At 31.1% G+C, this 23,781-nt stretch overlaps 1 protein-coding gene across 1 annotated transcript in view; it reads right to left on the bottom strand.

Annotated features, from left to right (window-relative positions):
* LOC111699126 (uncharacterized) overlaps positions 1 to 23,781 on the bottom strand; it is an 81,420-nt gene that overhangs the window by 47,153 nt on the left and 10,486 nt on the right. Inside the window, exons 4-10 of the mRNA XM_023469705.1 lie at positions 18,019 to 18,170; positions 17,004 to 17,079; positions 16,271 to 16,320; positions 6,442 to 6,564; positions 3,500 to 3,552; positions 1,536 to 1,591; positions 119 to 230 (exon numbers count right to left, since the gene is read on the bottom strand). Of these exons, the coding sequence (XP_023325473.1) occupies positions 119 to 230; positions 1,536 to 1,591; positions 3,500 to 3,552; positions 6,442 to 6,564; positions 16,271 to 16,320; positions 17,004 to 17,079; positions 18,019 to 18,170 (622 nt within the window). The remainder of the gene's footprint in view (positions 1 to 118; positions 231 to 1,535; positions 1,592 to 3,499; positions 3,553 to 6,441; positions 6,565 to 16,270; positions 16,321 to 17,003; positions 17,080 to 18,018; positions 18,171 to 23,781) is intronic.

Below are 23,781 nucleotides of genomic sequence, written 5' to 3'. Positions count from 1 at the left end.
GTTGTTGTTGTTGTTGTTGTTGTTGTTGTTGTTGTTGTTGTTGTTGTTGTTGTTGTTGTTGTTGTTGTTGTTGTTGTTGTTGTTGTTGTTGTTGTTGTTGTTGTTGTCGTCGTCTCACCTCCTGGTAGACTAGGACCATCGTAAACAGTAAGATGATCTCCTAGAACTGAACACTCCTGACCCAGTCCTAGACTTTGATCTATCCGACCATACTTCTCAACCTCACCACCCTATACACCAAACCAAACCATTACGATCATTTTAGAATATCATAAATCAGATATTGATAACTTAAAGGGACTGTAAGCGTAATTTCAACTGACCCTTAATGCAAAGATATGGCAAAGATTAACTAAACCGACAAAATTTTAAAATCTTATTCTGTTAATTGTTTATGACACTCTTTAAATGAAACAAAAAGAATTTCAATTCAGTTTAAAATAAAATCGTAAATATTCCTCTTTACCACCCCCCTGCCCCCCCCCCATGTCCAACAAATCCCTGCTACCAAGTCCTATGTGTACAGTAAAACAAATTGAAAGCAACATATTCTATTTACAGTTGAGACTTTATATTCCCATTATGTCCTAGCATGACCAGTCTTATATAAACTATTTAATAGCCGGCTGGAAATATGGCTGGAAATATTGCCAAAAATATGGCTGGAATATGGCTGGAAATATGGCCGAAAATATGGCTGGAATATAGCTGGAAATATGGTTGGAAATATTGCTGAAAATATGGCTGGAAATATGGCTGGAATATGGCTGGAAATATGGCTGGAATATGGCGGGAAATATGGCGGGAAATATGGCTGGAAATATGGCTGGAAATATGGCTGAAAATATGGCTGAAAATATGGCTGGAAATATGGCTGGAAATGGTTTAAAGGGACTGTGAGCGTAATTTAATTTCAGCGGCACCCTACAAATCTTTATCTGATCAATATTGTGGAAGATATTGTCGTTTTCCTAGGTTTAAAAAGGACTTAAAGGGACCGTTCACTGATTCTGGTAATTTGAGGGTAAACTTAATAGCCTATTAGCTATTCATTGGTATTAGTCTTACTTTTCAAAAACAACTGTGGCCGGAGAAAAAACCGATTTTTAGTTGAGTGAACGGTCCCTTTAATTCTGATAATTCCAACTAAATCCCGCCTGATAATCGGTCTAGAAAACTAGATAATCTATATATACATTGATTTTCCGTTTGTTTGCTAATAATCGATAAACGTTAAAACGGCTGAACCGATCGGGGCCAGGTTTTGTGTGCAACGTGACATGACCCCAGGAAAGGTTTACAGACCATCAAAATTAGGGGGAAAATTTCTTGAAAATAGATGGAAAATTTAATTTTGTTAAATGAGCCAATTTGAAAAAAAAAATCAGCCAAAATTTGAAAATAATTTAAAATTTCCCACTTTCAGAGCAACAGTTAAAAGATAAAATTATTTAGAGGAAAGGGTGCGCGAAGCGTCCTAAAAGATTAGTAAATGATAATAAATTAATATTTCAAAAATATGATGGTTTTGGTTCCTGAATCCATATTTTTCCAACTCTAGGCTGTTCCACATACACTAAACCTCTTTTCCCTGATTTTATACAATTTAACCATAGAGAATAGAATAGAGAGGAATTAAAAGAATCTCTCGGTATGAATTTTTTCAGTCCCTTTCAGCCTGAAAGGGAGTTCAAAGTGTACAAATCATGTAAATGTTCACAAATTATATGCAGTAGAGTACATTAATACAGTATGTTCCCTAGACTATCTATTTCAATTTCGAAATTTTTAAACTGTTAAATAAACTTTATAATGAATTAGGTGAATAAAAACATCATTTGATTTAAAGTTTTAACGGAAAATCATCGTTTGTACAGTGGAAGGCATAGAGTCTATGTGAAATGATCATTGGTCAATTATGAAACCAGCCTATTTCATAATTTGGTTTTCTTTTGGCAATAATTTTAGATTTTCTATAAAATGATATTCCAGGGCCCAACAGGTTATATAGCATAAATATGTGAAGTACACCTGCAGTATGGAAACAGTACAAATGGCCGTTTTACACTTTTTTCTAGTAAATTTCTCTCTAATATATATTCTATTCTCTATGAATTTAACCCAGTACTTCGAATACATCAACAGAATTCATAAAATGTCATCTTGGCAATTTTTCAATAGGTTTTGTTTTATTATGAGGCTAAATCTTAGTAATTGTAAAAATAAATAAATATACATGAAATATGCAGGAACAGTTTTAAAAATTCCCATATCACAGGCAGCCATAGTACATTTGAATTTCCGAGCAGGGTCAATCTTTCTGCTCCCAGCTTGTACTGTATCGCCCGGACACTCAATAGGACTAGCTGGTGCAACAAGGTTGACGCGGTCAGACTTTAGGTTGAATTTACTTTTACAAATGGGTTATTATTTATTAATTATTCAATTGAAAAACAAAATATCTGCAGTATTTATTATCAGTAGGTTTAGAAAACGACATTTTATAAATTCTTTCAATTTCTCCGAAGTTCTGGGCTAAACTGTATTATTTTTAATCATATTTAATGTTTTTTGAAGTTAAAAAACCTTGAGAAAATGCTCAGAAATTAATTATTTTGTGAGAAAAGTACTTATTTACAACGCTTGATCTTGATATTAAACTTGATTTTAGTTTTTTCTGCCGGGTGTGACCACCATGTGATATCCAGAAGGATTAGATTAATCCGTAGGACATGCACAAGATACGATTAACTGATTGAGGATTCAATACACAACAAATTAGGAATAAATTGGTTCGAATTGTTTTATTAAAAAATGAGTAAAGACGACATTATTTCTACTGTTTTTTGGTTACCACCTGACCTTGACACCAAAAATATATTCCGTAAAGAAATTTGTTTATTTTTTTATAACAATTTTTAATGCAAAGGTGAGATGGAAGAGTCTCAGAAAATGTTATATAATAGAATGATAAATGATTTGTGGAAAATATTAGGCCTGTGCATATCGGTTTTATCTGAATATTATCCACAGAAAGTTGGCAACACAACACAATGTTTTTTGTTTAAAAAGAAACAAAACGTGTAAAAGTTATGACGAAAAGATTCATAAAGAAATCAAGTCTTTGCCACACACTATGATTTTTTAATCTTGAAACAACTTACAACGCAATGTCGGATATTTCAAACTGCAAATTCTGCAAAATAAAATAATCTAAGTTTAAAATATTAAAATGTTGCACAATAAGGTTGCAAAGATATTGGGATTATAAAATTTGCGTTTGTGGCAAAGTCTCAATTCGCTAATTCTGAAGAAACAAAGTGTATGATTAACACTAATTTTAGAGTCGACAAATATGTTATACTTTTGAAAAGAACAAAAGCTAGGGATGTATAATAATATTAACAATAATTAATATTAATAATAATAATAATAATGATAATAATAATAATAATGATAATAATGATAATAATATTAATTACAGTGATAATAATTATACCTGGAGGTATCTCATTTGGTAGCACATAGATATGATATGAACAGCTGATATTCCTGGTTTAACATCAATTCAATTTAATATTGATTAATCCTAAGACAATGTTCTATTCTAAAAATATAGAAAAGTTTTTAAGTTTCCTAAAAAACACTTTTTTAATTTTTAAAATTCACAATTTTTTTATGCTCAAAGTTAATTAAAAATCAGTTCCTCTACCCTGTTTATCTTATAATTCGTTAAATCGGGTAGAAATTAGGTGCATTTCTCCAGTACATTAAACTAGATTAATATCTTCAAACATTATAATGTAAGATACTGCTGGTACACGGAGAACTAGACAGACAAGATACTGCTGGTACACGGTGAACTAGACAGAAAAGATACTGCTGGTACACGGAGAACTAGACAGACAAGATACTGCTGGTACGCGGAGAACTAGGCATACAAGATACTGCTGAATCGAGCGCGAAGCTATTACAATTTGAGAATAATTTTAAGAATGAGTAAGGGTTGAAGAATTTAAAAGAAGGCAACTGCATGTGCATGTGCAGTGTGCAGCGTAGTGTGAATGCAAGCTGGAGCTGAATCTATTGTTTGTTCTTCTCCATACAGAATATTAATACATGCAACTCCCAGCACATTTTAATCCCCCCTCCCCCTCCAAAACATCATTTGATTTAAAGTTTTAACGGAAAATCATCGTTTGTACAGTGGAAGGCATAGAGTCTATGTGAAATGATCATTGGTCAATTATGAAACCAGCCTATTTCATAATTTGGTTTTCTTTTGGCAATAATTTTAGATTTTCTATAAAATGATATTCCAGGGCCCAACAGGTTATATAGCATAAATATGTGAAGTACACCTGCAGTATGGAAACAGTACAACAAAATGGCCGTNAACATGTTTATCAGTGCATAAAATATTTCAAGATGAGTTTATTAAAAACGAACATGTTTATCAGTGCATAAAATATTTCAAGATGAGTTTATTAAAAACGAACATGTTTATCAGTGCATAAAATATTTCAAGATGAGTTTATTAAAAACGAACATGTTTATCAGTGCATAAAATATTTCAAGATGAGTTTATTAAAAACGAACATGTTTATCAGTGCATAAAATATTTCAAGATGAGTTTATTAAAAACGAACATGTTTATCAGTGCATAAAATATTTCAAGATGAGTTTATTAAAAACGAACATGTTTATCAGTGCATAAAATATTTCAAGATGAGTTTATTAAAAACGAACATGTTTATCAGTGCATAAAATATTTCAAGATGAGTTTATTAAAAACGAACATGTTTATCAGTGCATAAAATATTTCAAGATGAGTTTATTAAAAACGAACATGTTTATCAGTGCATAAAATATTTCAAGATGAGTTTATTAAAAACGAACATGTTTATCAGTGCATAAAATATTTCAAGATGAGTTTATTAAAAACGAACATGTTTATCAGTGCATAAAATATTTCAAGATGAGTTTATTAAAAACGAACATGTTTATCAGTGCATAAAATATTTCAAGATGAGTTTATTAAAAACGAACATGTTTATCAGTGCATAAAATATTTCAAGATGAGTTTATTAAAAACGAACATGTTTATCAGTGCATAAAATATTTCAAGATGAGTTTATTAAAAACGAACATGTTTATCAGTGCATAAAATATTTCAAGATGAGTTTATTAAAAACGAACATGTTTATCAGTGCATAAAATATTTCAAGATGAGTTTATTAAAAACGAACATGTTTATCAGTGCATAAAATATTTCAAGATGAGTTTATTAAAAACGAACATGTTTATCAGTGCATAAAATATTTCAAGATGAGTTTATGAAAAAATTATTGCTTTAAGAAAGTCAAAACACAAAACATTACGTAAGATTGAAAGAGTGCCGGCTTGATCTCAATTTTTCTTTCTTTTTCAAATTTTTCAAAAATCTTCCGAATTCCACAATGAAATCGTGAAGCAGCTATCAAGATATTTTTAGCCATAACCTATTTAAAAGAACTTAACTGTTTTGAATTTCTTATGTAAATCAAATAAGTTTGCTACTCTACATGTTTGGGTTACATCAGTAAAAACTGCAGGAGATACGATGTCAAAAAGTCGTATCAGTCATTACATCTTTGTACAATACAGGTATTCCATGATGACTCTCTGGAATATGAGAGGCCCCATGCCTTCATGAAGGAAATTGTAACTTAATTATATCAATAACTATATTTAGAATAGATTGTAGATAATAATTTACCAGATATAGAGTTTCAACTAAACCAGAACATTTTAATATTTCATATTTTAAATAAAACTTTTGTTATTTTAATTAATTTTTGGAACAAATATTTTAGTGTTGCAGGAACTTCCTATGTATTTTTATCAGAATACATTGAAAATAGGAGAATAGGAGAATAGGAGAATTGAAAATAGGAGAATTTTCCATTTTTTTTTGGCAAAAAAGTCTACTATGGAAACTTCTGTTTTAAAAATATCATTCCGTTGTTTAAAATTTCTTGATTATTCGGTACTCCAACAAAGAAATGGACCGTTACTCAAAAAGCGACTCGAATTGTCCCTGGTCCATGGTTAGAATGGGGTTTAAGGCGAATTAAACATAGTTTACAAAATCAGAAGTTAAAAAATGTTGCTGTTGCCAATTAAAAACAGACTGACTCAACAGACTAACCAGGGCATATTACGTTCAGTTTCTTCAATATAACTTCGCGTTTCGGTATATAATTCAACACACTTTTAATTAAACGAATTGTCTTTTTTTACTTTTTATTGTTTACGCATCCACAGACAAAAAGTTCAGAAAATACGTATTCTTAGTCAAATTGTGATCGAAAGTCAAAGGTTGCTGGAATAAGGACCGAACTCTACGACTTTAATTTGTGATCACTGTAGCAAAAAAATATATTGAAGTGAGTTGAATTCCTGTTGTAGAGACCAGGATAATTAGGTGACTGCACCCTACAGGTTGACCGGGTACAGTTGGTTAGCTTATACTCACAGGTAGTTCCAGGGACCAGCCGGCCAGTTTCTACTGATCTAGCAGTTCTAAATATATTTATAATTAGGTAATTAGGTAATTAGGATCTAGGTCAATCTAAGGACCATAAGTTAAGAATAATATTACAGGAGTTTGTAGTTTTAAGAATTACTCCTTCCCCTGAGGAAGAACTTAAACTAGCAAGTTATTTTAATTTTTAGATATTCCCCCCCCCCAAATAAAAAAAACCAATGAAATTTTTAATTTTTGCCCCTCCTCGCAAACATTCCCTGTTACTTGGGGGGGGGGGGGGAGGGGAATCATCTTGAAAAAAATACATAATGGGAAATTTTGTGTACCTCCCCCCCATAAAAATATTTTCTACCCCTTCATAAAGATAGGGTCTGCCCCCCTCCAGGCCTTCCCCCTAATAAAATCAAATGGCAATGAATTCTTCGACTCATGTAATTCTATTCGGTTATATTACATTTTATTACTCTAGAATATAAATATGCTTTCTTTCGGAGGACTTGGCAAATATATCTTTATCATATCACCCCTCCCCACTATCTTTCCCTCCCTCCTTTCAAAAATAACCAGAAGTGTAAAAGAACTGATTACTAATTGAAGGGAGTGTTCGCGAATAAAAAAGAGGGTATAGGCTACTAATTTTACTGATTTTACTTTTATCTGTTACGGATATAAGGAGAAAATGGTCTTATACCCAACATTTCACAGATCGTTGCCTTATTCCAATCGTAAATAATTCAATTAAATAAAAAATAATTATTCAGATATTTCAACCTATAAATGTCGAATTCAATACGAATATTCAGATATTACAATCCTTAAATGTTGAATTCAATACGAATATAGTTGAAATAAAGTATATATATATATATATAGTTGATATTTCATATTATTTTTTATTTCTTTTTATACATGATGTACTTTTAACGTAGATTATTTGGCCGCTTAAAGTACATACCCCCTTTAATTTATTGCGAACGATCCCGTTAAAATCTAATTTTTAGAACTTTTAAACCTGATGTTTTCGACCTGATTTCAAATTTGATTTCTGCTAAAATATCAAGTTGTAAAAAAATAGAGGATTAGTAAATTAGAGTTTGAGGTGCATATCAGTTCTTTTGAGTCTAATATTTAGCTTATAATGATTTCAAATGTTGATACACTACATTTTGAATTTCCATATAGCTTAAAACCAACTTGCTTCAAGACTGATAATGATAAAGTTGAATAATTTATCAGTTCAAAAATGACAATCTTTCATAATCAAAGTTCTATTTTACTATAAAGTTCCAAAAAAATGCAGAAATTGTGATTATATAGTTCTTTACATTACGATTGATTTAAATTCAGAACAAAACATAAATTTTGTGAATTCTTAACGCAGGATTTTATGAAATTTAAACCATCTATGTATATTATAACTAGCTCTTTGTTCATATATCTTTATGATACATATTACATATGTGTTGACTATAGCTGGCCAAACAGCTGAACATTTTTGAGGAAACCCATGGGAACCCTGGGGGTAACATAGGTGAAAAAAGTTTGAACGTTTTTTTTCCGAAAATCGATTTTTTTCAATTTTTTTTTTAAAATTCCAATGGCATTGTTGACTGTTGGCGTATATCAGTAACATTTATATACTCTTTGTTTTTTTGTGCATTGTATAGTGGTTGACTGCTGGTGTATATCAGTAACATTTGTATACTTTTTGTTTTTTTGTGCACTGTATAGTGGTTGACTGTTGGTGTTTCTCAGTAACATTTATATGTTCTTTGTTTTTTGTGCATTGTAAAGTGGTTGACTGTTGGTGTATATCAGTAACATTTATGTGTTCCTTTGTTTTTTTGTGCATTGTATAGTGGTTGACTGTCGGTGTATATCAGTAACATTTGTATAATCTTTGTTTTTTTGTGCATTGTATAGTGGTTGACTGTCGGTGTATATCAGTAACATTTGTATAATCTTTGTTTTTTTGTGTGCATTGTATAGTGGTTGACTGTTGGTGTATATCAGTAACATTTGTATACTTTTTGTTTTTTGTGCATTGTATAGTGGTTGACTGTTGGTGTATATCAGTAACATTTGTATACTTTTTGTTTTTTTGTGCATTGTATAGTGGTTGACTGTTGGTGTATATTGGTAACATTTGTATAATCTTTGTTTTTTTTGTGCATTGTATAGTGGTTGACTGTTGGTGTAAATCAGTAACATTTGTATACTTTTTGTTTTTTTGTATTGTATAGTGGTTGACTGTTGGTGTATATCAGTATGCTAATAAGTTGGATGCAGTCTCGTAACATAGTTTAACTTACAACTATTTAAACTATTGGTTTAGAATTCATAGAGGACTAAGTTTATAGAGAGCAACCAAAATGGCTCTGTAAATATATCAAAGGCTATAATTTTCAAAATGAAAACAATGACCACTTAAACATAAAAGAGAAAAGTAGAATATAAATAATTTCATGAGTTTTAGATAAACTTTGTTTAAACAAATGATAAAAGAGTATTTGTTATTCTTCTACGTAATTTATAGTATAGCTGCATTCTTCTAGAACTGGTCTAAAGCATGAAACTTTTGAAGCAAAAAAACAACAATTTTAGATTAAATAAAACTCAACACACTCGCCTCAAACTCTAAATATTTAATCCCAAATGTCTTCGCAACCTGATTATTACACGATCTAATCTAATCTAAAATCAAATTAATGCTATATTACTTTGTGATCTCTTGGCTCTTCTAGTTTTATTTTAACAAGTATTTGGCTACATATGATAAATTCCAAACATTTTGATCATTTTTGTAGCTCTTCAGTTTAAGATAAGATTAAATCTTGAAGAATTTAAAGTCAAACATCAGGTCACAAAGATATTAGAATTTAAGGCTTTCTAATATTCTTTGCTATTGCATGGAAAAGTTTCAGTTGGAAGGTTTAAAGAAATTGTAATAGTTGATGCTATGCTACAAATTTAAACTACAATACAACATAAATATTGTTTCATGTGTTAAACCAGTTTTAAAATACAAAGAGGGGCCGGGAGGGGGGGGGAGGGGGGTATTTATAAGTATAAATAAAAAGGGAGGCATAGAAAATGGGAAATACAAAAAATCCACGATTTCCAATCCCACAGAAATATTTTAGATAGATGAATTATTTTTGTTGAATTTTTTTATTATTATTATTTCTATTTTATTACTCGAGACTAGGGTTGGACACATTTTTCAGTTTTGAAACCGTTCGTTCCGCGTTTTTTACTAACAAGGGACTTATATTCTGGATCTTTTGTTTCATATTCGTCTTTCTCATCCCGTTCCAAAAAAAAATACTGTTTGTTAACTTTTTTATATCCCAGTATTTCATGAACCATAATACGTTTATTTATTGCATTTAAATGACGTCATAACTTTTTTATATAAAAATATAATTCACGTTTAAGCTTTGTTTTTAAAGGAATTGCACCTCTGCTACAAACTCTGGTCTTTCAATCCCAATATTTTTGCAGCCAAACGTCGAAGACCTTGATATTTCAAACTATGAATTATTATATTAGATTAAGTTTCAAATATGAAAGGTTTACACCACAAGGTTGCAAAGATATTGAGATTAGACTATTTGAGTTTGGTGCAACATTTTTTTGTTATATTATAAATATTTTCTCATTACTCAACTTACTCAAGCATAAGATGAAAAATTATCGATACCATTCAATTCCAAATTAATTTCGGGATTAGCATAACCCCCTTTTCATTTTTTACGAACACTCCCTTAAAGGTATAACGTGTTTGCCAAAACTACTGAGAGGAAAACATGTAATAAATTACCCAATACCCTGTGTTTTATACATACACACACAGCAGGAGGGAATAAAGCAAATAAGAAAATAATTCTAATAAAAAACTCTCAGATCTTCAGAAACCTAGAGATTCAGCCGGTGCTCCTTTGCCTGGACGCACCAAACTGCAGTTTTTTCTAACATCGTAAAGTCTTATTTAAAGCTTCATTAAACAAATAGGGCGTTGGGAATGGGTTTTTATAAACTCAGAAAGGGTTTTTTTTTAAAAAGGAAAACAACGATACAAGTCCTAGCAAAATACATTAAATGTTGGAAAAGTAAAAATTTAAATTTAAAATTATCTCTAATTTATTAAATATAACTTTTCTATAAAAGTTTTTATTTAGGATCAGAGAAAAACTCAAAACAAGGAAAACCAATTTACTGAATATGTTAATTTCGTTACTTTTTCGAGTTGAAAATCTAACTCCCTACACAACAGGATGGCCATTCTAGGTATTGATGGAATCGAGTTAAATTAAGAAACTATAACCAGTTAAAAGAGATGCTTATAAAATCATAAAATTTAAAAATAGGTTTTTAACTACAGCAAATTGGTTTTCGTAATTGATGGAGAATGGGAGCATTTGTCAGATAGATCACAGACTATGTCTGAGACACGCTTGGACTGAAAGATGGAGCCCTAAAATGAATCCAGAAGAAATTCTGTGTCTATACATTCTTTGGAATGTATAATCTATCCAAAGAATTAATCCGATGTATGTATGTACAATGTACATTGTACAAGGACGGTATGCATTTTATCGCACAGTACAGGCTTTTATTTTGACCCGATTAGACTCAAATTAGTCTTTTACCGTACTGTACACGTCTTAAATTTGATTGGGCTGCTAAAATAAATAAAACGTTTAAGAATAATGAAAAATTAACAATGTCTAATTTTTGATTTTACAAAAATTCTTTAATGTAAGCTACATTTCAAGTGACCCTACATGCAAATATTGCAATGCCTGATTCACAATGGTACCACTATAAACTTTGTCTCGAAAATTATTAATTAGATTTTAATGTAATCATAATTTTTAAAACTGAATATTTTCATGATGTTTCTCTACCAAAATGTTTTGCGTAAATTGCTACTGAAGGAAACAAATAAAGGTTTCAAGGGTACCGTTGTGAATCGGACATTGCCATCTTTTTGTTATAGAGGGTCATTTTAAATTACGCTACAGTCTCTTTAAACTAAAAAAAGAGTACTTGTACGGAACCTGAAAACTACGACTGCAAAAATAAATCTTATTTTGCAAATTCATTTGCAAAATGTGACTCTGAGACTGAAAGTGAGTGAATGCAAAATAGAATTTAGAAAATCGACATCTTCTTGGTGAGGGCCAAGGAATTAAATAAAATGCGCTAAACATTTGAATGATGTAATTAAGTGTTATAAGAAATGGTTAAAGGTAAATGGAAAAAAATGTATTTTTGGTGTACTTTTAAAGCAAGGTGAAACAAGTTCACGTTAATTTTTTAAAAGCTCCAAACTAACCCCAATAACCCCACTTATGTCCGCCACTGCTCAACAATTTCCATTGTTGTGGCTTTTACGAAGCAAAACGGTGCCTTTAAATCCTTGTCTAGAGAATTAAAAATGAATGAGATATCCATGAGTATCTTTCTAGAAATTGTTTATTTTAAATTGGGGGGTTCACTATAAAAGTGACATGCACATTTCAGGAAACATTGGAGGAAATTGTCAAAATTTAACATTTTTCACGCTAGAAAAACGACAATATCATCCACATTATTGATCAGATAAAGGTTTAGAAGGTACCGTTGTGAATTAAACATGCCACTTGATGAAAAAAGAGTCAATTGAAATTACGACTAACGACCCTTAAAATATGAGAAATTGGAGACAAAGTTAAGCCGTCGATCAAATTTTATCATTTTCTTCAAATTTTAATTTTGTGCTTTAAGATAGTTTTGACGCAATTCTAAAAGTTAGATGATTCACTGATTCTCAAAACTACAAAGCTTCAAAGCATCTTTTAAATATTGTTTAAATACAAATATATGTTCCAAAATTGACCGTTATTGGAGCGCATCCAAGGAATATTCAATGAACCCCTTAGAGGTTTTGTTAAAAAAGTGTACTACAAGTTCTGTTGTAAACAAACTTAGAGTTGCTCTAGTTGAGCTTTTTTTACATTCCCCCCAGAAAATGCAGTACACTTTATTTGTAAACAAAGTGATTGGGGTTTCTGATCAATTCCTTGGGTCACTTTTATATTTGAATTTAAAGTTAAAATTTAAAATCTCAAATCATGACAAGCAATTTCCTAACAATGTTCTAATTTGCTTCAATTTAATTCATTTTAATATTTTATATTTTATAAACTAGGAAAGTTTTAATTTCATTGTTTGTTTAATTTCAATCTAAACTCAAAGAGGGACAAAGCTAAAACTTCATATTTGAAATGAAAATTAGCAAATTTCTGCTTTTAGTGTTTTAGAATGAGACTCACATTTGAGGATAAAAGGACATTTTATTGATTGATTTAAGTGTGACTGAAAAAGCTATATTTTTACATTTCTGCCAAAAAGGTTTTTTATTATCTGAAATTTTTTTTAGCTAAATAAAGGATCTACAATTTAAATCACAATCGTTTCTCATCAGACTATAAACTTTCCATGCTTAAAATTTGCAACCTGTAAATTACAAAACGTAAATGCAGATTCAAATTTTGATTTCTAAAGCTTGAAAATCCGCAATTATTTCATGTTTAGGATTATGTAATACTAGCTGAAGAGCCCGGAGTTGCCCGTGGCAAAAAAATTTTTGGAATTTTTATTTAAAAAAAAAAAAATTGAGAAAAAAATTCGAGTGTCCACAAAGAAATTTAGTCCAATCAATCCAGCCGTTTGGCCGGCTAAAGGCAACATATATATATACGAATGTATTGTTTTATTATATAGATTTAATTCACAATTGAATTAAAAATGTTTATGTTGCATAAAATATTTTAAAATAATTCAAAAGTAAAACTTTTTTCTCCAAACTGGCGGTTGTGAAAAGTTTTCAGAATATTCCAAGTTCTTGCACACTTTTGAGAGAGGAGGGTGAATTAGATAGATAGGTGATTAAAGGGACTGTAAGCGTAATTTTAATTGACCCTTCATGCAAAGAGGAAATTGCCCGATTTACAACGGTTCCCTTGAAAGCATGAACTAATTAAGATTATGATTAAAATTAAGGTTTCAATGATACCGTTATAAATCGGGAATTGCCATTTTTGAATGGAGGGTTTTTAAAATTACACTGACAGTCCTTTTAAAATAAAAGATTGTAAATATAAAACTAGATATTTTAAACTAGGAGGAGTGAGATATCAATGATTTTTCTTTAAAAATTTGTTATTTCAATTGTGGCTTCTCTGTATAGTAAAAAGGGACATGGAACTTCAAGCCACATTTTTGATTATTTAAAGACTTAAAGGGCACGGATGTGAATCGGACATGACCATTTTTAAATGGAGGATAACTTAAAATTTCAGCATCAGTCCCTTTAAGAAATTGTAGAACAAAAGAGAATGAAAGCCTAGGAAAGAAAAAGAGGATTGAATCTGTAAAACAAGTTAGAGAGCATATATTGCAAAATCCTTTATTTATTACTCTGTTTAGTGAATGTCTTCAGAACTAAAGGATTTCATCTAAAGGGGGGGGGGGAAACAATGGGGAATCGTTGGAACAATAGAGAAGAGAAAGGAGGGGGTATAAGGGAAAATGTTGAGGGTGGGGGGGAGGGGTAAATTGAATATGAGAAGATTATAGAAGAGAAAGGAGGGGATAAGGGAAAAATTGAATGGTGTAACACACTCCTGAAGAGGTATAAGGGTGAAAACTCTTGTTTGTATTGAGGGAGGATTGAGGGAGGATTGAGGGAGAATTGAGGGAGAATTGAGGGAGAATTGAGGGAGAATTGAGGGAGAATTGAGGGAGAATTGAGGGAGAATTGAGGGAGGATTGAAGGAGGATTGAGTAATAATCAGAAATTCCATAAATTTTATAATTCCCAACAAACTCCTTTTCAAGTTGCAATACAAATACATCTTTTAACAAAATAGATTCACATATATTGAAAGTGTTCGGGAGTATTGGTTAGGGGGGGGGAGAAAGAGGGTTATATTTTTATTAAAAAACTAAACGTTCATAGCCAAAAGTCATAGGCGGTTAGAATGAATATTAAGAGAATAGTTAGTTGTGATTTTTTATTTGCATTATCTCGTGCTTTGTAGTTGAATAAAAATATGAGATATGAAACTAGGTACAGGCAGTTGAACTACTTCTCTGGCTCGATCTCTGTCAAACTAGAGAAGTGGAGGTGGGNGGGGGAGTAATCTTAATTGCTTCCCTTTGTATTTCATCAAACTAATCTACAAGTTAACTGTACACTCACTTTCTATCTAACCACCTATCAATCTTTCTTTTCATCTATCTATCTTATTTTCCTTCTATCTATCTTTCTTTTCATCTATATATCTTTCTTTCCATCTATCTATCTTATTTTCAATCTATCTATCTTTCTTTTCATCTATCTCTCTTATTTTCCATCTATTTATCTTTCTTTCCATCTATCAATCTTATTTTCCATCTATTTATTTTTCTTTCCATCTATTTATCTTTCTTTTCATCTCTCTATCTTTCTTTTCATCAATCTAACTTTCTTTTCATCAATCTATCTTATTTTCCTTCTATCCATCTTTCTTTTCATCTATATATCTTTCTTTCCATCTATCTATCTTATTTTCCATCTATCTATCTTTCTTTTCATCTATCTATCTTATTTTCCATCTATTTGTCTTTCTTTCCATCTATCAATCATATTTTCCATCTATTTATTTTTCTTTCCATCTATTTATCTTTCTTTTCATCTCTCTATCTTTCTTTTCATCAATCTAACTTTCTTTTCATCTATCTATCTTTCTTTCCATCTATCTATCTTATTTTCCATCTATTTATCTTTCTTTCCATCTATCTATCTTTCTTTTCATCTCTCTATCTTTCTTTGCATCTATCTATCTTTCTTTTCATCTCTCTATCTTTCTTTTCATCTTTCTATGTTTCTTTTCATCTCTCTATCTTTCTTTTCATCTTTCTTTTCATCTATCTATCTTTCTTTTCATCTATCTATCTTTCTTTTCATCTATATATCTTTCTTTGCATCTATCTATCTTTCCTTTCATCTATCTATCTTTCCTTTCATCTATCTATCTTTCTTTCCATCTATCTATTTTTTTTCATCAATCTATCTTTCTTTTCACCTCTCTATCTTTCTTTCCATTTATCTATCTTTCTTTCCAGCTATCTTTCTTTCTTTCCATCCATATGTTTATCTTTCCATCTATCTATTTTTCTTTCCTTCTATATATCTTTCTTTCCAACTATCTATTTTTCTTTCCATCTATCTATCTTTCTTTCCATCTATCTATTTTTCTTTCCATCTATCTATCTTTCTTTCCATCTATCTATCTTTCTTTCCATCTATCTATCTTTCTTTCCATCTATCTATCTTTCTTTCCAGCTATCTTTCTTTCTTTCCATCTATCTTTCTTTCTTTCCATCCATGATATCTATCTTTCCATCTATATATCTATCTTTCCATCTATGTATCTATCTTTCTATCTATTTATCTATCTTCCATCTATCTATCTTGCTTTCCATCTATCTTTCTTTTCATCAATCTATCTTCCTTTCCATCTATCTTTCTTTTCATCAATCTAACTCTCTTTCAATCTATCTTTCTTTTCATCAATCTATCTTTCTTTTCATCAATCTATCTTTCTTTTCATCAATCTATCTTTCTTTTCATCAATCTATCTTTCTTTCCATCTATCATCTGAATTTTGAATATTAAAAAAATGGAAAATTGTATTTAACAAGTTTTACCTTTTAGGCGGATGTATGCTAAACTTTACTGCTACTGCAAAACTGTTCATCTAAAAACAATAAAATATTTTGAAACAGTGCTTAGGATCCAGGTTATTTTAATGCGGCTCCGGATCCTGGCTCCGCCCTGAAAAAAGGATCCCTATGCAAAACCGGATCATAAGGCGGATCCAGGTTATAAATTTTAAAACAAAACGAAACAAAAAATTTTCCATGTTTTTCTGCTGAAACTTATGTGAACCATTTAGAGATTAGAAAGTTTTTAAAAATCTCTTAATAGTTATCCACTGAGATTACCAGTTAGAGATTAGAAAGTTTTTATAAATCTCTTAATAGTTATCCACTGAGATTACCATTTAGAGATTAGAAAGTTTTTATAAATCTCTTAATAGTTATCCACTGAGATTACCAGTTAGAGATTAAAAAGTTTTTATAAATCTCTTAATAGTTATCCACTGAGATTACAAGTTAGAGATTAGAAAGATTTTATAAATCTCTAATAGTTATCCACTGAGGTTTGACTTTCGAGAGCAACATTCTTTGGCAGATCCGGATCCGAAAAATCTTTTTTTTTCGGATCCGGATCCAGGGAACTAAAATTGTGTGGATCCAACGGATCTGGATCAGAAGCACTTTTTAAAATGTAGACTATGATTATGATGATGATGATGATGATGATGATGATAGTATAAAGTGAAAATAAAAGGATTAGAAAAATTACTAATGATGATACCTGTATTGTATCCCCCCAGAATTGATATAATCTAATATCAAGCGTAACAATATTCTTTTCACTGAAGTAGATTGGTCTGAAAATTAAGACAAATGAATCATGAAAGAACTTTTTTTAACCTAATTTATTTATTCGAATGTATACAGTGATAACCAGAAAACTGTAGAATATGAAGACAACATTGAAGCAATGATTTGATGCTGTTACAAAGCAAATGGCTATATAAGTAAGCTATAAAATCACTTATTAACTGAAATGGGTCTGATTATTCTGCACAATTGCTGTGTCTCATATTCATTTGACCATTTAAAGTCATAACTTGAGATTTAAAGTTGTCTTCCTATTTAAGAGTCTTATGGTTATCATCAAGGTTATAATACAAGGAAAGTTATTTAAGAGGTGTACGAATCTTTTATATTGCAGTGTACTGTCTCTGGGCGGTAATGTAAACACAAGACAGATGTCGAAGCCTGACATGGGATCCATCTTTCGCATGAAAAATCAATGAAATATTCTGGTCACAGAAAACTATTATGTCAATTATCAGAATTATCAAAATTTAATGCTTTTAACCTCCTCGGATACTAAACAAACACTGATGCACCCATTCTTGTTTACAAATTCCGCCCAGAGAGAACTGGTTTCAATATGTACGCAGAGTATACGCAACTGCAATTAACTTTCCTTGCATTATATCCTTGGTTATCACTAGCTTATACTAGATAAAACAAACAAATGTAACAGGGATAAAATCAAGGTCTATAAACTAATCAAGGGCTAAAACTTATGAAGGGCTAAGCTGCTTAAGAAGAGGAACGGATCAAAGGGAAGAACTGATCAAGACGAGGAACTAATTAAGGGGTGTAACTGATCAAATGATTGGAACTGATCAAGGGAAGGAACTGATCAAAGGGTGCAACTAATCAAGTGGTGAAACTAGTCAAGGGGTGCAACCGATCTGGAAATTTAAATGGTTTAATAAAAAAAAAAAAAACCTTTTTTTCCTGTTGTTTACCTGGTTCTGTTTACCAGTGCACCACAAAACTTCCCTCCGACCCCTGGTTCAGGATCTCTCCACTCCTCTTCAGATATAGTTAGACTAGCATCAGGGCAGCCTAATACGTGGCTGGACTGAAACCTGCCTAGCTTAAACCGCTCCAGCTGCACCTGCAAAATAAACAAGTTTTAAACCCGGTTCTACAGCCTAACACATGGCTGGACTGGAACCTGCCTAGCCTAAACCACTTTAGCTGCACCGGAAAATTAACAAGTTTTAAAACTGGTTCTACAGTCTAGCACGTGGCTGGACTGGATAATTTAACAAGTTTTGAAACCGGTTCTACAGCCTAACACGTGGGTGGACCGAAACCAGTCTAGCTTAAACCGCTCCAGCTGTACCTTTAATAGATACAAGTTTTAACCCCGCTTCTATTAAAATTTAAGTCATTTCAATCTTAAAATCTAAATAGTGCCTGTTTATTGGATATGGAGATCAACCCTTTCACATTAACGATACTCCAAAGAAAAAATTTTTGTGTTGTGAATCTCGGGATCAAGCAATGATCTCATCTATGCAGATTAATTAAAGTCCTTTTTGATATCACATGATGGTCATACCCTTCAGGGAAACTTTAATCAAGCATTCATCCTGAAATCTCAAAGTGCCCAAATTGTATATCGAGATATAGTTTTCAAGAACTAAGAATATCCACATAAAGTTCTGATCTCTGATCAGATCCATAGAGAAAGGAAACAAAGAGGTTTTCAGTTGTGTACAACTGAGGTAAGCTTTACCTCTTTGTTTCCCTTCTCTATGGATCAGATGCTCAACCAACAAACACCTGAATTTAACTTAACATGCCCAAATAAACTATATCAAAGATTTCAGAAAACCTCAGATTTTCCCAAGGGCCAAGGGATATCATGAACCTCCAGTTTGGTAAAATCTGTGAACTCCAGTGGGAGAAGATCAAAGCAAAATCAAAAATAGTTTTCTTAGAAATGAAGAAGTAACAAACTGAAATAAAATAGATTTAAGTGAAACAACAAGCATGTTTGGGTTTCAAATTGTCAACAGCTATATATAACTTAGAAATTTTATTCCCATTTTGCTACCTAGTTCCCCAATCAAAATTTGAGGCAAGTCAGTTAATAAGTTCCTGAGTAATGATCGGACATACAAAACAAACATTTTAACATACAGACAGACAGACAAAACTACTCTATCCTCCCCTCCCCCTTCCCCCCTTTACTACTTGTAGTTCGTTGATCTAATTCTCCGTGTTGAATTGAATTTCTATGAAAGGCTGTCAACAATTCAAATTCAATATTCTCTGTGATAAAATCAAATTTTGCATAACACATGTATATGAATTAACAGAAATTTATATTACAGGTTTAGAATACCATTCTGTATTCTTTGCTCAAATTGGAGTTTTAGATCCCATCAGATGGTTTTCTTGAAGATTTTGTATCCCATAATTTAAGTTCAATCCTTAAAATTTAGGTTTAGGTCACAGAAGATAGGGTAAACTCTCATAATGGAGGTTTAGAGTCCTATCAGATAGATTAAACTCTCATAATGGAGGTTTAGAGTCCTATCAGATAGATTAAACTCTCATAATGGAGGCTTAGTGTCAATTCAGGTAAAATTAAACTCTTCTAATGGAGATTTAGAGCTCTATTGGATAGGTTAAAGTCTCATAATGGAGGTTTAGAGTCCTATTCCCATCAGATAGATTAAACTCTCATAATGGAGGTTTAGTGTCAATTCAGGTAAAATTAAACTCTCATTATGGAGGTTTGGAGCTCTATTGGATAGGTTAAACTCTCATAATGGAGGTTTAGAGTCCTATCATATAGATTAAACTCTCATAATGGAGGTTTAGAGCTCTATCGGATAGGTTAAACTCTCATAATGGAGGTTTAGAGCTCTATTGGATAGGTTAAAGTCTCATAATGGAGGTTTAGATTCCTATTCCCATCAGATAGATTAAACTCTTATAATGATGCTGTAGAATGTAGATAGATTTAGCACATAATATGTTGAAGTTTTTAGGTCCTATTAGTATCAGAATTAAGTTGAACTTTTTCAAAAGCTATTTAACGCTATCTACACTGTCCAAAAGTTAAGAAATTGAACAATATTGAAAGGAATTTAATTACAAGAAACTATATGGTTTTGACTAAGGTCTAACAAATCAAGATGTTGATTTTAAATTTCAGAAACCACAGTTTTGACCATTTTAAATCTAGAATTTAATTTTACTCTACCCCTCAAGAGCAAAAACTGTGCATTTTTTACATATTCTAATGATGTACTTTCAAGTTTTCATAAATTGCAGAATCAATTCTATAGAGATAATCTTAACTGAAAAGTTATAAAAAAAATATTTCTTCCCTAAACTAAACTAAATACAAAATAAACTTTTAGAAAACTATTATACTTTGTCCTTTGCAACATCACACAAGGAGATTCAATAGAATTTGATGCAAAACTATTTAAACTTTAGATTTAGAAGTTTACAGTTTCTACCAGCTTGGGTTAGAACTTAGAAGTGTAAAAAACTTCTTAAAAACTTTAAATTTCCCTACAGCTGTAAACCTGGTTTGACAACAAAGAAAGTAAATCCCAGGGATGAATATTTTTCAGAATCACTTTTGATGATTTGAGGGAAATAAAATGAAAAAAAACCTTTTTCTTTTGATATTTTTACCCAAAAATACATTGATCAGTGAATAAAACCCGAATTTTTTTTTGTATAAATAACTACTGAGGAAAAAATACTTCAACAAGGAGGGGGGGGGAAGAAAAATTCTTTAAAAAAAATATACCCCTGCTAAATCGACAATAAAGATTTCACATCAATTTAAGATATTTTGACAAACAAAAAATAAAAAAGTCAAGTTTTTTTTCACTCCCTTCTACGATTATAGTTCAATTTGAACAAAGAATCCTTTTATTTCTAAGCTTGGTTGCCTCTTTACCCACACTTTACATTTGCCTTGAGCAACAAGAAAAAGAAAGGTTTAGGAAAAATTTTTAAACGAGATTTCAGAACAGTTTAGTAGGATTTTAGAACAATTTGGTAGGATTTTAGAACAATTTGGTAGGATTTTAGAACAATTTGGTAGGATTTTAGAACAATTTGGTAGGATTTTAGAACAATTTAGTAGGATTTTAGAACAGTTTGGTAGGATTTTAGAATAATTTTGTAGGATTTCAGATTAAACAATTTAGTAGGATTTTAGAACAATTTGGTAGGATTTCAAATTAAACAATTTAGTAGGATTTTAGATTAAACACTTTGCTAGGATTTTAGAACAATTAAAATGGACTGTAGCTATATTTTCATAAGTCCATAAATTCACAAACTAGAAGAATATTTGGAGACAGCCACAAAAAACCAGAATAATACTAATACAAAAATAATGATGATGGCCTTATATGACTTAAATGGTTAGTTTGTCTAAAAGTTGTTTGTAAATGTTGTTTAAAGTTGTTCTAAAAAGATTATTTGTGAGAACTCTTAAAATATGCACAATCGTTGTCCATATAAATAAACGAGCTGGGCAACCGGAACTAGAACTAGAATTTCCCTAGAGGGGACTGGTTCGTTTGGTGCACTGTCACGTTTTGCCTGGTATAATTTGTATGTGTACTGTACAGCTCTCTCTAGTCAGTTAGATGTCAGCCCGGTTCTTGAAATGAACCGGACTTAACTGTACTGCCAATTTACAATGACTAATGTGGCAGACCTGTGTGAAAAGACTGATTTAACAAGGTTGACAATATTTTGATAAAAGGCCCATTATCCCTGAGAACATGTTGAATTATCTTGAAGTTCCAACAGCCTGGAAACTATGAGAGATCTGAGAGAATTCATTTTTAATATCCTTTCATCCCACTTCTCATACAGATCTTTTCCTTTAACAATTCAGTTGGGAAAAAATACAAATTCTAAAGAAATTGTTGAAATCAGGTTACATTTATGAAAAAAAAGAACAACCAAACATTTTCTACACTTTAGAAGTGTACTGCAGAATTGTACTGTACTGTATTGAACTATGATGAATGTTGTACTGTAGAATTGTACTGTACTGTATTAAACTATCATGAATGTTGTACTGTAGAATTGTACTGTACTGTATTGAACTATGATGAATGATAAATGAATGACCAAGAAAAGGATGGTTCCATGAGTACACTATAGAAGTGTACTGTAGAATTGTATTGTACAGCATGAACTATGATGAATGATAAATGAATGACCAAGAAAAGGATGGTCCCATGAGTACACTATAGAAGTGTACTGTAGAATTGTACTGTACTGTATTGAACTATACTATGATGAATGTTAAATGAATGACCAAGAAAAGGATGGTCCCCTGAGTATACTGTATACTGCGGTAGTAGATAACATAAATTAATCTAACCCTGATCTTTATTATGTTATAATATAGTTAAGATTAACAAGATGTATTCTTTATTCTGAGCTTAACAGCACAACTAACCAGTTAAGGTTTGAAATACACAAATCCTTAAAGCTACAGATATACAAAACATAGTTTTATTTTTGTGTTAATATTTAAAGTTATTCAGGGTGCCCCAATAAACATGGGAATTTAGTGATGATTTTGATATCGTCTTTGTAAATAATTTTTTGATTTAGTCTGGTGATGCCTATTAGGAAAGTCATAATCCGTCTGCCAGAGTTCAGAATTTGTTTTTTTATTTTTTTCTGCATACTGTGTTGTACCGTTTATTTATAATATACTCTAGTAAACGTAACTTTATTTTGACCGATGAAATTTGGGAACACATCACAACTTTATAAATATAGGTAAGCAAATTTTCTAAAGTCATTAAAATCATTTAAAAATGTCAACTTTGTAGAAAAATGAAGAAAAATGTTAAAATAAATCTCTTTTGGCCTATGTTACCCCCACGGAACCCATGAATTTCTAAAAAAAATGTCAGTCAATTCTGTCCAGCCGTTTGGCACAGCTATATATAACATATATATATAGTATATGAGCGAAGAGCTTAATTATATTAATAATTAACATGATAGAATTTGATAAAACTACTTTTTATGACTAAATATTCAAATGCTATTTTGATAAATATGTTTAAAATTAACACTTTTGCTTTTTAACAAAATTAATCTAATTTACTTCCGTTGCTGAAGGTAATTTCTTTGTAAGTGCTAATGAATATATTAATGGATGTACAAATTAATTATTTAATTAAATTGTTAATTCTCCTCTCAAACAGTAAACTAATGATTTAATCAAGGGATAATAAAATCATTTTTAGGTTTTATGAAAAGTTTAATGGAAAGTCAAGTTAAGAGTGTTTTGGAGTGTTGTGGTGAAGAGGGATGATAAAGTGTTGTGGTTTAGGAGATGGTAAATAGTTGTGGTTTAGAGAGATGATAAAGTGGATGTGATTTAGGGATATGAAAAAGTTTAGAGATATGATAATGTTTTGTGGTTTAAATAGATGAAAAAAGTGCTGTGGTTGAGAGAGATGACAAAGTGTTGTGGTTTAGAGAGATGATAAAGTGGTTGTGGTTTAGAGGGAGGATAAAGTTTTGTGGTTTAAGGAGATGATAAAAGTGTTGTGCTTGAGAGAGATACAAAATAGATGTGGTTTAGAGGGCTGATAAAGTGTTGTGATAAAGTGTTGTGGTTTAAAGAGAGAATAACATGTTGTGGCTTAAAGAGAGAATAAAAGTGGTGTGGTTTAAAGAGAGGATAAAAGTGTTTAGTTTAG

The sequence above is a fragment of the Eurytemora carolleeae genome, unplaced genomic scaffold (genome assembly GCF_000591075.1).
Source record: "Eurytemora carolleeae unplaced genomic scaffold, Eaff_2.0 scaffold348, whole genome shotgun sequence".
In the NCBI taxonomy this organism is placed as follows: Eukaryota; Metazoa; Arthropoda; class Copepoda; order Calanoida; family Temoridae; genus Eurytemora; species Eurytemora carolleeae.
This window is presented reverse-complemented; position numbering and strand designations above follow the sequence as displayed.